Source organism: Cydia pomonella, chromosome 18 (genome assembly GCF_033807575.1).
Source record: "Cydia pomonella isolate Wapato2018A chromosome 18, ilCydPomo1, whole genome shotgun sequence".
NCBI classification, from domain to species: Eukaryota; Metazoa; Arthropoda; class Insecta; order Lepidoptera; family Tortricidae; genus Cydia; species Cydia pomonella.
The window spans coordinates 7706052-7722596 of record NC_084720.1 but is presented as its reverse complement, the minus strand read 5'-3'; the positions used below and the strand labels follow the sequence as shown (position 1 = coordinate 7722596).

The 16545-nt window shown below is 37.7% G+C and overlaps 1 protein-coding gene across 1 annotated transcript; it reads right to left on the bottom strand.

The window, feature by feature from the left end:
• Positions 1-299: 299 nt before the first annotated feature.
• LOC133527721 (transmembrane protein adipocyte-associated 1 homolog) lies at positions 300-16315 on the bottom strand. The gene is made up of 6 exons (XM_061864869.1): positions 15414-16315; positions 15047-15342; positions 14098-14352; positions 9731-9917; positions 8919-9048; positions 300-7407 (listed from the first exon to the last, which is right to left on the bottom strand). The coding sequence occupies exons 1-6, from the start codon at positions 15509-15511 to the stop codon at positions 7288-7290; spliced, it is 1086 nt and encodes a 361-aa protein (XP_061720853.1). The 5' UTR covers positions 15512-16315; the 3' UTR covers positions 300-7287.
• Between the last annotated feature and the right edge of the window lie 230 nt (positions 16316-16545).

Genomic DNA, 16545 nt, shown 5'->3' with positions numbered 1-16545 from the left:
AAACCCTACGAAAAAATACAATTGTGTACTATAATTGTAATTTAGTAGCTTGCCCATTATTTTCAATCTTTAGATCTAAACCCATGTCATCCAGAAAAAAATAAACTTTTCTTATGAAGGTCTTTGTCGCAGAGTTTATACAATTGGTCCATCATTCGGACTTAGTTGTTGATTTTTGACCAAATACTTGGTTTTGTTTGTTTGCTTGAGGCTCTAAATGATAGTACCGCCCATGACAAGCCAAGTAGTCGGGAATGGGATATTGGAACGGATAAGGAAGTACAAATAATACAAACATATTACGGCCTATACTCTTTATAAATCTCTCTTTGACAAATATTGTTTGCTTACATCTAAATAAAAGTGATTAATTCTGATTATCCTCGACCATAAACATCTGACTGCGCAAAATATTCGAAACATCGCCATCTAAATTATCTACTCTAAATGAGCTTCGACGTTTCGTAATGTATAATGAGAAATAGCTTTACAGTTTTACCCCATTCCTAAGGGCGAGTTTACACTGGACCAATTGCCACACCTTCCAAAAAAGGACATTGTAAACTGGCTCTGAACTTACGCCAGACTTAAATAGTAATGTGAGCGTGATAGAAATCCGTCTAAGCCAACTCCCCATGTGTGAAATGTCATTATAGACGTCACTGCAAAGTCTGAAGAGAGTTAGCTAGGTGAATGTAAACGTGGGCTCCTGAGTGGACAAAGATATCATTCCCCTGGCCATACCCAATACCTATTCACAAATTTCCAGGAGAAGCCGCTTTATTAGCATCTCATTATTTGGTGACTGTAACCCGTGCTAAGTTCCATCTACAACCATAACAGCTGGAGGAATTTCCAGAGAATTATGGGAAAATATTGCTGCAGCACAGTGGTTCCTAACCTGGGGGTAATAACCCCCATGGGCGTAAACTGGTATTTTACGGGGGTGATCAGCTAATCAAAGAAAAAAGATATTACCTCCTGAGTCCCAGAGGCCTTTATACAGGACAAATTCCAAACATTATTTTTAACTTTTACTAAACACAAGACAAGACATAGTTCCAAATTCAAAAACAAAACATCGCTTCTGGGATACAGCGGTGGCAGTATGGTTCCATTTTTATCACCTCTCACTATGCCCGTCACTTTCGCACTTACATACTTGTTAGAACGTGACTGGCATGGTGACAAATGATAAAGAGCCAACCATCTTAGCCCTACAGGAGGCTATAAGAAAGAATATTAGTAATTATGGACGAGGGGTAAAACCAACGGGGTGACAGTACTGAAAAGGTTAGGAACCACTGCTATACGCAGTGTGTGCTGTTACGTAAATATAACGCGGAACCGCTGCCCGCCCGCGCGCAAACTGCACCGCGCCCGCCCTGCATGCATGCTAGGTCTACCGTTTAAGAGGCTGTCAACACCCAATGTCGTTGAAATTGATGTTACTTAAACAGTTTTTTAAGAAAGACTATTTGTTTTAGTCAAGTAAGAAAAATATATATTCATATTAATTATATTTCCAAGACCGTGGTTGTACTCGAACGAAATCGGCTCGATAGAAAATAATTGCAAAGATTGGTCTTAAAATCACAATTAAACGGTTTTATGTCTTTATTGTTTTGACTTATGGGTCTGCAATTAAAATCATAATTTCAAAACATTTATATCTAAACCGTGGTTGAGTAAAATATTACACTAATAATCCACTTTTTTTTATTTAAATATTTTTCTTATTATTCCCTTTCCCAGGCGCAGTAACATGCGACAGTGCTATCTCATTTACTCCGATACAAATAGACAGTGTGCGCGCTTTAGGTATTGACAGCCTCTTAAGTGAGCCGATTGGTCTTACCAATCGGCTTTTATAGTAAGTAGGCAGTAATAGGTTGTGGTCAACTACGGACTGGTTGAAAGCTTGGCTGCGTGAAGCAGGTTTGTATTAAGTAAAAATGTACCTAATACAAATAGTTTTAGTCCAAAACTCGGCTATCTCTAAAAGTAAATCACCGCGCAACCGCCTAAGTGGTAGGCCTGTAAGGCGCGGCGAGCTGCGAATCAACGCTTCAAATGAGCTGCTTCCCACGCCGCGCGCCATTTGCGTCCAGTCTGAGGCCAAGTGAACTTCGTGAGCTCCATTTGTTATACTGACAACCTGTCAAATAAATTATTCGTCCCATACACGAGCCCACGTTCAAACCACCCCCACCTGCTCATGCTCACTCACTACGTCTGCCGGAGCCTATATTTTGCGCAAACCAATAAGAAATCACCAACCTTAAGTCCTCTACTTCTAATACAATAGATTCAATATTAGAGATTACTTCGATAAACAGAAAAAAAAGAAAACTCAACAAATAATAAATTAGTAGGCATACCATCACAGTACAATATAAAACCAATTGGCGTCAATCACAATACACGTTATCGCACTATCTTAGCGAAACTAGACAATTTACAAGATCCCTAGGCTACCACCGACGAAAAGCATTCGTCTCTCTCGCACTTATAAAATTTCTAGAAAGATAAAAAGAAATAAATGCTTTCCATCGACGATAAACATTACCGTACTAAAGAAAAATAGGTACATAATAAACATTCTGCAGTATCATTTGAAATTATTTGACACGAGCTCAACAAAATAATCCATTCAAATATCGACTTTACTGTCTGTGCAAAAGGAGTCCATATTTCATACAAACTGTAGGTATTTCGTTCATCTCAAATAATTTCAATCATACAATCATTTTATAAAATTCTGCACCAGTTTAATAGCAAATATTAAAATCTTATTCGTGGATATGAGATTATAGTAAATGGCTTGTGAATGTGAATTGTTACTCTGTCTAATTCTATTTTGACTTTACGTTATATGACTCTAGCTAGAGTAGCTAGAGCTAAAATACTGGACCTTAGGATATCTTAGGGTTATACAGGTAGAGTCAGATCAAACTAAGTTTGCAACGATTTTGATAGCCCAGACTGTGCAAGTGTTATTTAAACGTCATGATTTCATAGAAGTTTGACGTTTAAAATAACCCCTGCACAATCTGGGCTATCAAAATCGCTGCCATCTTAGCTTGGTCTAACTCTAGAGACTCAGTGTCGTGACTTAAAAAATAAGTTACGCTGAGCTCACTTTAAACATTAATTAAACGAAAAACTCAGAAATTGATGAGTTTCGGTGGTCTTAGAATATTTTGTTTTAGGCTTAATGCCTATTTTAGAACATAATAGTCAAAAGTTTAAAACGGCTTATGATAGTAACTTACAAAAAATTAAGCGTGTAGTCAGAAATTTTAAAATAGGTAGGTTAAACCTTTTTTAGGACACTGGGTTTTGTTTCACTCGTTCTAAAAATAGAATGGGCCTTAATTTATACAGGAGATGGACGTTATCTCGGAATGATTTTTGTCGAAAGTCATTTCGATATTTGTCACCAATATTAGGTATATAGTTTGCACATAATTTTTGAGAATGTGTCTATTGCTTTGATTTTAACTACTTAACACATGTACTATGTATTGTTTGTACTAATCAAGATATGTTAACGAAATGATATGAACGCAAGAAATAGTAAACCTTATGAATCTAACATTCATCCAACTCTCATTAAAAGGGGCATTCGGTCGAAATATTTACTAGAGCAGTGTACAAATAACGTGATTGGAAATAAATTCAAGCATTTTAGTCAAATACAGTCAAAAGATTTAATTTGTGACCCATTTCATACCTCGTGACAGTGACAAACAACATTATAGTCGCTAGAGACCTCATACTGTTGTCACTGGCAAGGTACGAAATGGGTCACAGATTAAATCTTTTGACTGTACCTATGTTCTAAAAAAAAATACATACGTTGGGGGTTAACTCGCTGCGTAAATATTTTTTTTAGTGAGAGCGGAGATTAAGTCAAACATATCTAGACAATAATAACGACACATTACAGATTGAGATTCTGTTCCAATTAGCCTTTCAAGTTTTGAGTACTACATTTTACAATAAAGCTCTTTGAAAAGTCATTTTTAAATTCACCGGATCTGAGAGCAAAAGGAGGGAATTATTCCCATTACTTACCACCAAGTTGTTACCAGCGGAAACTACTGGGATTTTTTTCCCACTTTTTACAAGTAGTTACCACCAAAACGAGTTGATGGTCACTACTGGGATTTTTTTTTCCTAGTGGTAAAAGGTGGGTAAAAATTCCCAGTAGTTACCATTGGTAACTAGTGGGAATAACCCAAAGGAGGGTTTATTTAACCTGACTACTGTTTTATACCAATTTATTTAAAGGAAGTTATAATTCGCTTACATCGACATGGAACAAATAGCAATTATTTTCTCAATTTCAATACCATTTTCTCTGATGAAAAATAAAAACGGACATAGTTTAAATTTACTTATCTAGTCTAGACTATGCTCCAACTAGGCGCGGTAAATGAGAATACCCTTAGGTAGTTCCAACTATTCCAATAATTTACTGAACCAGGCACTAGATTCACACGCACTACAGATGTCTGTTTTATTGTGATTTGTTGTGTGCCTTGTCAGACCCAGACACTTTCTTTTGTCTTATATTACACATTACCAACTTAATAAAACGCGCTCCAGTTCTAATCATTGGCACGCTTAGCCTTATATTAATTACATAAGTGTCGTAAACTGCATAGCTGGGTGCTAATGACAAAAAAACATGTGCTAATTACTGGATATTTCAACTTGCAAGTGAATTAATCGCTAGAGAAAAGTTATGCTTATCGCGTTGTCCTAATGATTAGGACTTTATTTTGAAAGGCGATTTCATTCACAAATTGACTTGATAGCTATCCTATCTTACTGGATGGAGTAGAATCAGAATTGAAGTTCTTTGCTTAACTAATTGCAAATTCGAAACTCGCACCATGAGGAGTTTCCCTAAAGTCTTCCCTAAATAGGGCCTAGGAGACATGCAATATAGCTAAATTGTTTTAAAGTATCTCACAAGTTGTCAGTGACTACCAACCATAATCAATGACATGTACCTACATATTATAGGCGGATAATTAAGGGTATCAACAATCACAATAGGTCGTTCAATTAATGCGGTTCCCGAATCAAAGTAAAAGATTGCCAGGCAACTAACATTGTTCGATGCGGCGAACGACCAAGAATCGACGCAACCTAGGGTCAAACCAAGATAAGTTGGCAGCGATCTTGATAGCCCAGACGTTGCAAGTGGTAAGTAAACGTCATAATTTCACAGAAGTTTGATGTTTAACACTTGCACCGTCTGGGCTATCAAAATCGCTGCCAACATAGCTTGGTCTGACTCTATTGGACTGCGGATTGGTTGGCAAAAGTAAAGCAAAACATGAAATAAATATTCTAAACAATATACTAAATAATATAAAAAAATACCTACGAGTACAGAGTAAGCAAAAAATCAATAACAAAATATAAATGACACAGGTCGACGTGTGAGCTGATATTCCTTTACTATATAAATAACTTCACCCAATACAGCCTTGCTGCGTGTTCTGCGTGCGTCTGGTCCGGCACTATGTGTACCCCCCCAGGCCTTACATCTCAAGTGTCAAGGAGGCGTCTATCTAAAGGCTGCGTCGCGCACGCCTTCTAAGTGTCCGGAATACCATTGTTTCGTGTGGATAAAGACGTATTGTCATATAATTAAAGGTTAGATTTGACAAATCGGCGCATCACCGTGGATGATACGAACTATAAAGTAATAAAGCGATAATTGTCCGCTACAGGAACAATTAAGTTGGTTTCGTTTCGAATTCGCATATTAGTCAAACTTGACGATAGAGCGCATAGAATCTCAAGCGACAAGGCAACATCTGAGAGACGTTGGAATTACAAAAATCACTATGTCACAGCATCGTTTACATATTACCTTTATTTAACATACATCTAGTGTCATATGGATGGATCCATTATATGATTAGGCGGTCTTCACATTGGATGCCGATTCGCTCGCCGCTCACAGTGCCAGAGGGACATCATCACATCAGTACACATTAGCGAGGGACATCGGTATACATAATTTGCGAGGAGAATGTATCGTAAGATCAGGCAGATCGTGAGATTTCTAGGCATATCGTGAAACGTGAAAATCTTTGTCACGTTCCCTACGTAGACGGAGCCCCGCTCCTATTTCTGGAAAGTTTGCCCTTCGGGCATCTTTAGTTAAATGTGACTACCGTCAAAACATTACACAGGAACATTACGATCTGCCTGATCTTACGGTCAGCCGCCGACATATAGATCATACTGATCAACTTATATTATGGGAACAACCCCGAAATCTCAAAAAACATTGCCTCCTTATAGAAAACGTGTACATTTGATCTGCCAATATGTATGAAACAGACAATTTTTTTGACGATTTCAAGTTTGGGCCTATAGTTAAAGTTGTCCAGTATGTCTTGTATTATCCGCCTCGCAAAGATGGCTTATCGTTGAAAAATACAACGTATGTGTATAGCGCTGTCTCGCTCACACACCAGAGCGGGGTGCGATACATCAGTGTGACAACCGCGTTAAAGTTAAGCAGAAACGGTGTCATACAGTCTCGTCATTCGTTTGATCACTGGCTCACGATATCACAAAAATAAATTGTATTTACATAATGGTCAATAGAAAATAATTTTAGAAATTGATAGAGATAAGTTTAAGTAGCACTATATTAATCCTAATCGTTACACGATAACATAGATATAGGAATAATAAGACGCAGAAAACGGTAAAAAATATTTTAGACGCAATTTTACAGGTGAACTGGGTGGCGAAGTATGGGCTCGTACAGTAGGCTGGAGATATATTTTCAAGCGTTACAACACACGAGCGTTACACCGTTATACATTTAAATTGAAAATATTTTGTATCACTTTGTGCATCTTATTATTTCTTTCTTTATGACGGTACTACGCAGACGTTAACGTTTTTGGGGTAAATGGGTTCTTTTAAATGAACGCATTTAAGTTGATATGGTTTTGGGTCCGAACTAAAAAGCTTTTCTCATAATCTGTTTCTATATCTCAGACACTACCTGGCCTATACTATGTAATCCTGCTTTAGTACCATGCTTGTACTGAAATGGCAGGTCATTTGGCAAAATTGGGGCCATCAATCGGTCATTTCAGTGTGGTTTAAAAAGCAAGGCTCAGAAACTTTCTTTTTTGTCAAAATATAAAATTGCACGTTCACAATATGTCCCAAAAACGTCGTCCGCACCTAAGTAATCAGTTATCACTAATATCTTTGGATGAGTGAGTGACCTTATCGTTATGTGGACTGCGCGGAGGCGATGGAGTCCGGGCTCTGCAGCGACGCCGAGTACACGGGGTTCATGGGCGTGGTGCCGCCCGCCTCGAACAGGGTGCTGTCGTACACGCTGTTGCTTTGCTGGAAATGACATGTCTCAACTTGTGAGGGGCTCTGAGGCTCTGGGGCTTACGCATGAGGTTTTCCAACGAAAGTCATATCAGTACGCTTAGCATGACTTGCTCGCGTGCGACTGTTTGCCTCCATACTCGTTTTCACGCTGTTATTACCAGACATAGGAATCCGTGGGGCAAAATTGTTTGACAAGTAAGGAGTCCACAGATTTAGCATTAACTAGATACCGCCAGTACAAGACTTGCGCGAGTTTTTAAGTAGTACAGTTCACTACTTCTCACTCAGTGGTGCTGATGACATCCCAAGTGTCAGACGTTTATTGACACGCAACAAAATACCTCACTGTAGCATAATTAACTGTGCGAATACGACGAGAGTGGTTAGTCGTGTGAAAGGTGACATTTCTTTTCTTAAGTAAGTAATTTTGGTATTAAATAATCGCCTTATTTAATTTAAAATCATTTCTTTTCAATTTGTAATGATGTCGTGACGTTTCTACCAAGATAGTCAAAAGATAGTGTGTTTACGAATTAAGCCATCCATTACGGCTTATATTTGATGCACCACTAAAGGCATTTTATTTGTATGTCGCAATGGACAGCAAACAAACGATACTTTCGTTCATCGTTTAGTTGCATGGTAGGAGGGTTTTTCTCATATTCTTTCGATTTTAAGCCACTAGTGTTATACACTGCGATGTTTCATGCAGTATCGCTGTGAAATTAGATTTATAATCGATTTATGTGACGGTTTCGTGTTACGAAGATTTTTATGAAGTTTAAGCTTAAGTATAAAGTGAGAGATTATATAATATTGTTGTTCTTCATATTGTAGTATATTTCTCAAATCTGGAACACCGACTGTACTGGAATCGCTTCGCATTTTTTGTCCATTAACTCGATTTATATTCGATAAAAGAATCGATATAAAATCAATCATAAAAACGTCGATTTATTATTACCTACGTCTTTGAATCGGATCATCGTGGCGATAGCGTTGCACATCACAAAATCGCTTGCGTGACGTCATTGTAGGCATCAAAAAATTGACACGCTCGGTCCCCATACTATTTGAGCATGTTTGCGGCGTCTAGGTGGTCTGTGGGAGTTCCTGTATCGATAGACTCAACTATCGATCCTAGTTCTATATACTAGTAATCACTCAAGGGTTTGCTTGTAAAAATATGTTTTTATTAGGAGTAAAAAATAATTAAATAATAACTCAATGTATTCTTCTTCGTTTTTAAGACAAGACAAGGTTTACAGGAACTCCCAACTTTTCAAACAATTTTGCCCCACGGATTCCTATGTCTGGTTATTACGTTATATGTAGATACGCGGGCGACAAAGTAAGTCAGGTTTAACTACAGTCCGTGCATGAGAATTCAATGTTTGCAGGGCAAACGGGGATTAATTTGGATTCATCGGTATTTGCGCGCGAAGTATTAGCGCTATATACACTATTTTTCTTATACTATATTTTATGCAATACGATAGGCCCTTGTTTATATATAATACCTGGTAGATGTAATCCGAATCGGTCTTGAGCGAGCTGAAGCTTTGCTGGTGTGGCAGCGATACTTGATCGTCGTCTAGGGGTTCGTCCATTTGCGCCTTGTATGAGAACATGATGCTTGGCTGGGATACACTGAAAAACAATTATTTTTATTACTGAATGCATTATTTAACAGCGCTATAGAATTTCCGCTACTCTGACTCCGTGAGAGATTATAAAACAGAGTATCTCACCAATGATTGAAAAATAATTATTTAGTGGCTATCAATAAAAAAAAGTCGCTTAGGGTGCAAAAACTGAATTTCATAAGCCGTTAAAAACAAAGGGTAGAAGTAACACAGCGAATATAAAAAACGGCTAAGTCGAACCGCGTCTTTTGAGTCGTTTGATGTGAATCGTACATTTTACTTTATTGTATTTACTGACGGATTACCAACAAATAATACCTTTAGATACGCCTGTAATTGTCAGGATAATAAATAATACAAAAATCATGGACAGAAGCTTATTTGCTTAGATGATCATTGATCACCACTCACACAATAAGGCTTTACACGCGGAAAACAGTTGGGGAACAAGTAAATAGTGTCCAGCCAAAAAAAATGCCAACACTTCCAGGCGCGTCACAACTGTATTTTCGGTAGTGTCCGATCGAAGTCTCGACATAAAAATCATGTTTCGGCCAAAGGAGGCCGAGGCCGAAAGTAGAGCAAAACTGAACGTTCGCTTTCGGCTTCGGCGAAAAATCCAGTTTAAATCGAACAGTAGCAGCAAATACCCCTTGAGCAGCGTCAGCAATTGTACAGAACGATACCTGAAGAACTCGCTGAGGAATGTGTGGTACACGAGCGGCGTGTAGAGCGAGTAGTACAGCCACGTGGTCACGTCCACGACGCACAGCCCGGAGGGTATCGGGCCCCACAGCAGCATGCCCGCGCCGGCGGCTTGCGTCGCGTCGAGGAGCGCCAGTAGGAGGATGTATAGGTAGAAGGACAGTTTCGCTGTAACAATAAGTATATATTTTATAAGTGAGAATCTGTAATTGACTCTTTATTTCTATTGTATTTTATAGAAATGTTTAAAGCTGTTGGTTTTCTATGTAATAATAAAATAATATGTTCACAATCTCTGACTTCACGCCTAATTGAGTATAATGACGATCAGAGGTCGGAAAGCGCACGCTGTTGTATCTTATGCCATGACATTTAATTAGTCTATTTGCTGTAATGGCGTTATTCACGCCTCAATTAGCTATTAATCGTTTATCTTAGTCTGTCATTCTTTCTTGTGTATTAGAAAGAAAAAGAAAGGAATAAAGTTGAGGCTTGAATAGTGAAGATTTATGTATAAGGGCCAGATCTTAAACAATGGTCCTTCGAGCCGGATTTTTACACATTTACGAAGCAGTCTAAGCCGTGACTATAGTGATCAATTAAGGATTTTTGTTTAGGAGAGGCTTGAAACCAATGACCCGGTTTAAGTAGGGGCAGGGGTCCAATTTTCATGGAAGAAAACATACACTTTTGGGGGAGGTCTCTGAACTCTTTGACTTCTTAGCCTTCCCTTCCTCCCCCCTACGATATGCTACCGCTACTTCTATATAAACTCTATATACATAATCAGTCACGGAACCGGGAATTCCCGGGATACGCCATACAATCTCAGTCCCGGGAGCATTCCCTACTCCCCACTAAATCCGTCAGTCCGTCACTGCGTGAATGTCTATATTATCTGTTTGTCATAAACCCTGAAACTACTGGAACTGAGATAGCTTTCTATTCGTGTTATAACTGATAGCGTAATAATTGTTCATTGACTTTTCCAAACTGCCTATTTTAATAACAAAATTTATTGAAGTTCGTTTTGCCACGGCGTCGTGACTTTTATATGATAATACACAGAACCGACGCTCTGTCTAGAAAAAACAAGAAAATAAAATAATAATAAACAAATTCAACAAACATTTCTATGACTCAAGTTACATAATTAAATACCACTGCTACTGTGTGATATGAGTCAATAATAAATAATTTATAATGAATTAGTACCCAGTTGTTTACAATAGTGTTATCAAAATGAATAATAACTATTACGAGAACCATACATTGCTACGTAAGTAGCAATATACTGGTTTAACTGCATTTCAATTAATCATTTTAACAAATAAAAATAATCTCTATCACGTTGTTATGTGAGTATAGCGTGAAAATTAGATGCTAATTATGATGTATTATTTTTATTATAAATATGTGTTACGTAAATTAATATGTAACAGCAATCACGATATCTAATAAAGTAATGCCAACAACTGATTTTTCTTGTCTACCTTTTTCGCGACAATTTTCTAAATTCTGACCCGATTTTTATGCAGTTTTATTTAGACTTATGGAATCTGCTTTAGATAAACTATATTATTTTGATAATGGCTGAAAAATGTAAAATGAATAAGATCATAACAATAAAGGAGACAATACGCGTCTTCCATTAACTCTTCCATCTACATATGTAATTCCTTTCATAAATAAATAAATATTATAGGGACATTCTTACACAAATTGACTAAGTCCCAAGGTAAGCTCAAGAAGGCTCGTGTTGTGGGTACTCAGACATCGATATATATATATATATCGTTAAATACATTGAAAATATCCATGACTCAGGAACAAATATCTGTGCTCATCACTCAAATACATATCCTTATCAGGATTCGAACCCAGGACCATCGGCTTCATAGGTAGGGTCACTAGGCCAGCTCCCAGCTACCCACTAGGCCAGACTGGTTGTCCATCATATTCTATTGCATCATTGCTTTTCTGATATATGTATGATGGCACTTTTAAAATAGCCTATAACAATTACCTCTTACGCAATAGATGCGAACTTTCTCTGCTACTGCACATATTCTACATCAATAATATTACCCACTTTGCTTCTTAACATATTCACTGCTAAGATGTGGCTAAACTGTACTCATACAGCTAGACAGCATGTAGCAAAATAGTTTGTCATGCTCTATTATTGTCATACAAACATTTAAAGAGTAAAATAAAAGCAGGATGTGTATCTGTAATAATTCTCATATGTGGTCTCATGAAAGTTTCCAGTATGATCATGGATTTTAATTGTAGAGCTATTTAAGATTCAATCTAATTTGCTTGTTCAACAGCAACACTAATGCAATGAAATAGCCAATCTAAAGTGAACTACATGTCTCGACAATTAACGTCTGTGACTGTACATATGTTATTTATACATAGGTGTGAAATATCCTTATCATGTCGCTATTCATGGAAGTTCCTGTTAGTTTAATATCATCTATATCAGTGGTTCTTAACCTTTTCAGTTCTGCCAAGTGCCAGTTTAGTTCTATGACTAACTAGGGAACCCGATTTTACCCCTTCTCCCAATAATTATAAATATTCTATCTTACAGGTGTAATTTTTGTTATATTTAATTGAGCTTATTACCCCCGTAAAATACCAGTTTTACCCCTACAGGTTAGGAACCGCTGAGCTATACTATCTTGGTAACAGTTGACTAACAAATATCAATATCTTAATTTAACATTTTGATTAATCCTAAATAAACATCTACTTATAACATAACACATTTTTTTAAATTTTTCAATGCACAATACATCATAGTAGACCTAATGCATTTTCTACTAGTTAACCAATACCTAAGTAAATTATTTACGCTGACTATTCGCTATGTGCACGACTGTCACGCAACCTAGCGTCCGCAACTCTAGGGGAAAACGTCAATTCACTTCATCTTATAAAACTACTTACTCCAAAACTAAAAACTACTACTACTAAACGGATTTTCAAACGACTTTCATCTATTCTTGAGGAAGGCTTAGGTATATAATTTGTTAGTTTTGTGTAAATTGGTTGAAATATAACGATGTTGTCGGAAAAAAACACGCTGGCTAGGAGCTTTAAACGAAAACGCTGCCTTATCCATTTGAGCTATACAACACAATGTATCGTGGGGTTGTCTCTCTTTCATGGGTCTACACAAAAGTCCGCGATGTTGTATGTCTATCTTTTAAGGATAACTTTCTATACCCATTGTTAACTTCTAGAAAAGGATCACATAATATGTGGCATTTGCAAAGTTATTTACTCGGATACAGTTTTAATAATTATCAAAGTAAATACGTTAGTTATATTAAGCATTTCATACAGATTACGATGGTCCCTTACACCATACAATTTAAATGAATATTTCAGGAGTAATCGTAAATTAAAGTTTCATTTCAAGCCATATAACTTGTACGAACTCCAAAGACGCTATCCGCAGTTAGTTCAAAATTTTACCACCTTATACGCTGGGATCGCTTTACTTACCCCCACCATGCACTTTGCACAGTCCCAATAATAAATTATGGAATGGTCACAATTATTACTACTTTGACCCATTTTACTGGTGATAAAAACTTCAGTAGTGATTAGATGTTGTAATGTTATACTTTTATTATTCAATGTTATGCATCTGCGGGTTTATGGTGGAGAGCAACGGGCACCATGCCTTGAGCTGTCGCCGCTGCGCGGGGAGGTTCCCACGGCACCACGCGTTAAACGATATTATTCGAAGGGCACTGGTGTCAGCCAATGTCCCGTGTGTGCTGGAGCCGCCGGGCCTGAGTCGGTCGGATGGTTTGACCCTGGTGCCGTGGGAGAGAGGTAAGTGCCTTTTGTGAGATGCCACCTGCGTCAGTACGTTCGCCGCCACGCACCTTGGCCGCACCGTGCGATCGGCGGGAGCTGCTGCTGAGCAGGCGGCGTCCCTAAAGAGGGACAAGTACTCGGGGCTGGCAAGCTACTTGTTTGTTCCCCTTGCCGTGGAGACGTCAGGGTGCTGGTGCGGGGGGCGAAATCTTTTCTTGGGGAACTGGGGCGGCGCTTGCAGGAAAGGGGTCTCGACCCCCGCTCCGGGTCGTTCCTAGGGCAAAGGTTGTCCATCGCGGTTCAACGCGGAAACGCAGCAAGCGTGATGGGCACCTTTGCGTTGGGAGCGACGCGGGGTGGGTTGTTTGACTAGTTTAGTTTAGGTTTAGTTTTATTTATAGTTAAGTTTATTTGTTAGTCCTTAAGTATTTTAATGATTGTATTTTTTTATTTAATAAGTTTTAGAATAAATATTGTGCTTTTATTATTTAATTCAATGAGCACTTACTTGGTAACGCCAAATATTCTCTCAGTGGTGTCCAGGGCAATATCAATATCAGAAAATAGATAAATGCAAACACAAGCGATGAAGTAAACCAGAACAGTACTCCTCCATGTTCAAACAAGTCTGTATCCCCGGCGATCAAAGTGTCATCATCAGTCTTCATGAACTCTAGCGTTCCTTGAGTTATGGTGAAAGCCAGTGATATGAAGGAGGTCGCCAACAGGACATATCTTATACTGCTCCGGCTATCCATGTGACCTAAAAACATAAATTGCAAACTTAATTACATGTTACAAAGATAAACATTATCAAAACATTATATTCTCTTCGATTTCTGCATTTAAATAAAGCAATCAAGTGCTTAACATTATTATAAATTTAAATTTAATTGTTTTATTTAAATAAATTAATAGCAAATAATGTTGAAGGTTTAAAATTGCTAATATTAAATAATGTAAAACGAATTGCTCACTGATTGCATTGTGCAAGCTAAGAGTTTTTTATTCTAAGTTATGTAATTATTGCTACATGGTAGTGATCCTAATGACCATAATGACCACAAGCATTTGTGGTTGACACAGTTCAGAGAAACATTACACTAAACCAGGCCATGCCCTAGCATTGTTTGTAAGAAAACACATTTTTTCACGGGTTTTATTGTTTGCTTTGTAGATGAGTAAAAATGTGTTCATTTCGATTAAGCTAGTCCTCAATCCGTATTGAGCAAGTGTATGCTGTATAGCCCTAAAACTGCCATGCATTATAATGTACATAAAAGGGGAATTCTTCTCTAGGTTGTATAAAGGATGGTAATAATAAGTAAATAGTAAATTACATTGCAGTGTACATAAGAATAAAATATAAGACAAAAAATTTAAAAAAAGTGGTCAATTTAATGGTTGGCTAAAAAAAACAGTTGCAAAATAAATATTAAAGATACAAGTACACTCACCAAATGCTAACCCGAAGATTACAACACTCATCTCGGTAGCCAATAAAAAAAACTTCACCATGACCCACAACACCTTGTCCACCTGCCCACCCAGCGGCATGGGGGCATTCAGCGTCATCGCCACCGCACATCTCACCACACTTATTATAACGTTGCCCCACACCAACGAATAAAATGTCAAGAATATCGGGCTACTTGTCGCTCGCAGCTTCAGCTGCGCCTTGTTAAACCTCACAACTAGGAACAGCACGAACAGAGCGTTCGGTATTAGTATAATAAGATCCCAAATTCGGACCCTGCAACAAAAGCGAACGTGAACACAAAAACAAACATAAAAACAAACCGCACAAGGCCACTGCTGCATTACCTTGAGTTATTTATCCTCGAGTTTAAAATGTGTTTACAAAATGTATCCTCGCTTACGGGAGGCAAATCAGACCCGTTCATCACATCAAAGTGCCACATTTTACTGCGTTGCCATCTAATTTTTTCTAATTAGAAAAATATTGGAGACCTATGCAAAGGAATCATAACTCAATTTGAGTAATCGAGTTAGTGATACCTCTCCCACTGCGCTACGTCAACTTGGTCAACATCTTCAAATATTTTTTGTTATTCATAACACTTCAATTTCCTTTATCCTGGCTTTCTACTGTGCTACAAATTACGAAACGTATAAGCGATGTAACAAATTATCAATGCGAAAATTACTGCCATCGCTCAGATTGGGAAATCATTCGTACGTAGTTTTTTGTACGTGAAATATATTTTTTTATTTGATCTCTTCCGTACACTTTTATTCTGAACTCTTATATACGATTGGCTACGCTGATGTTAAATATTATTTTCACCAATCACATCACTTTTGAGCCATGGTTGAGCCATGCGGTCATAGGCGGTATTCCAGTCATTCAAAAAAAACTAAATATACCACACAATAATGACAGTATAGTTGCCATTTTTCATATCTGATTAAATATAATACATGAAAAAGTGTATATGGTAAATATAAAGATAAAACTATAAATATTGAACGATTCATAAATATCGCGATAATTGAATTGGCTGATAGGTTTCATATCCTTTGATACTGTACGCAACTTATTAAAAAAAATATCTACAGTCTATGGTGTGTTGAGTTGCCAGATTACAAATTATCAGTAGTTCTCATTTCCCTTCAAGTGGTGGCGCGGATTTGGGCAGAATGTCAAGTGCCGGGGCCGCGGTGGGTGGTCAGCGCCAGAGCTGGGCACCGTTAATCCGTTAACGCGTAACTAAAATTGCATTTTTTGTATTGTTGTGATACTAGCGATAGTGATCTGCTTATATGAAATTATGACGTTTACTTAACACTTGTACCGTCTGGGCGATCAAAATCGCTGCTAACTTATCTTGGTCTGACTCTATTAACGAATGGTCATTTTAATCCGGGAGGTCATTGATAGTTATTAAAAATAAAAGTGGCCAAAACTGCTTCCTTGACTATACCAGAGAGGAGG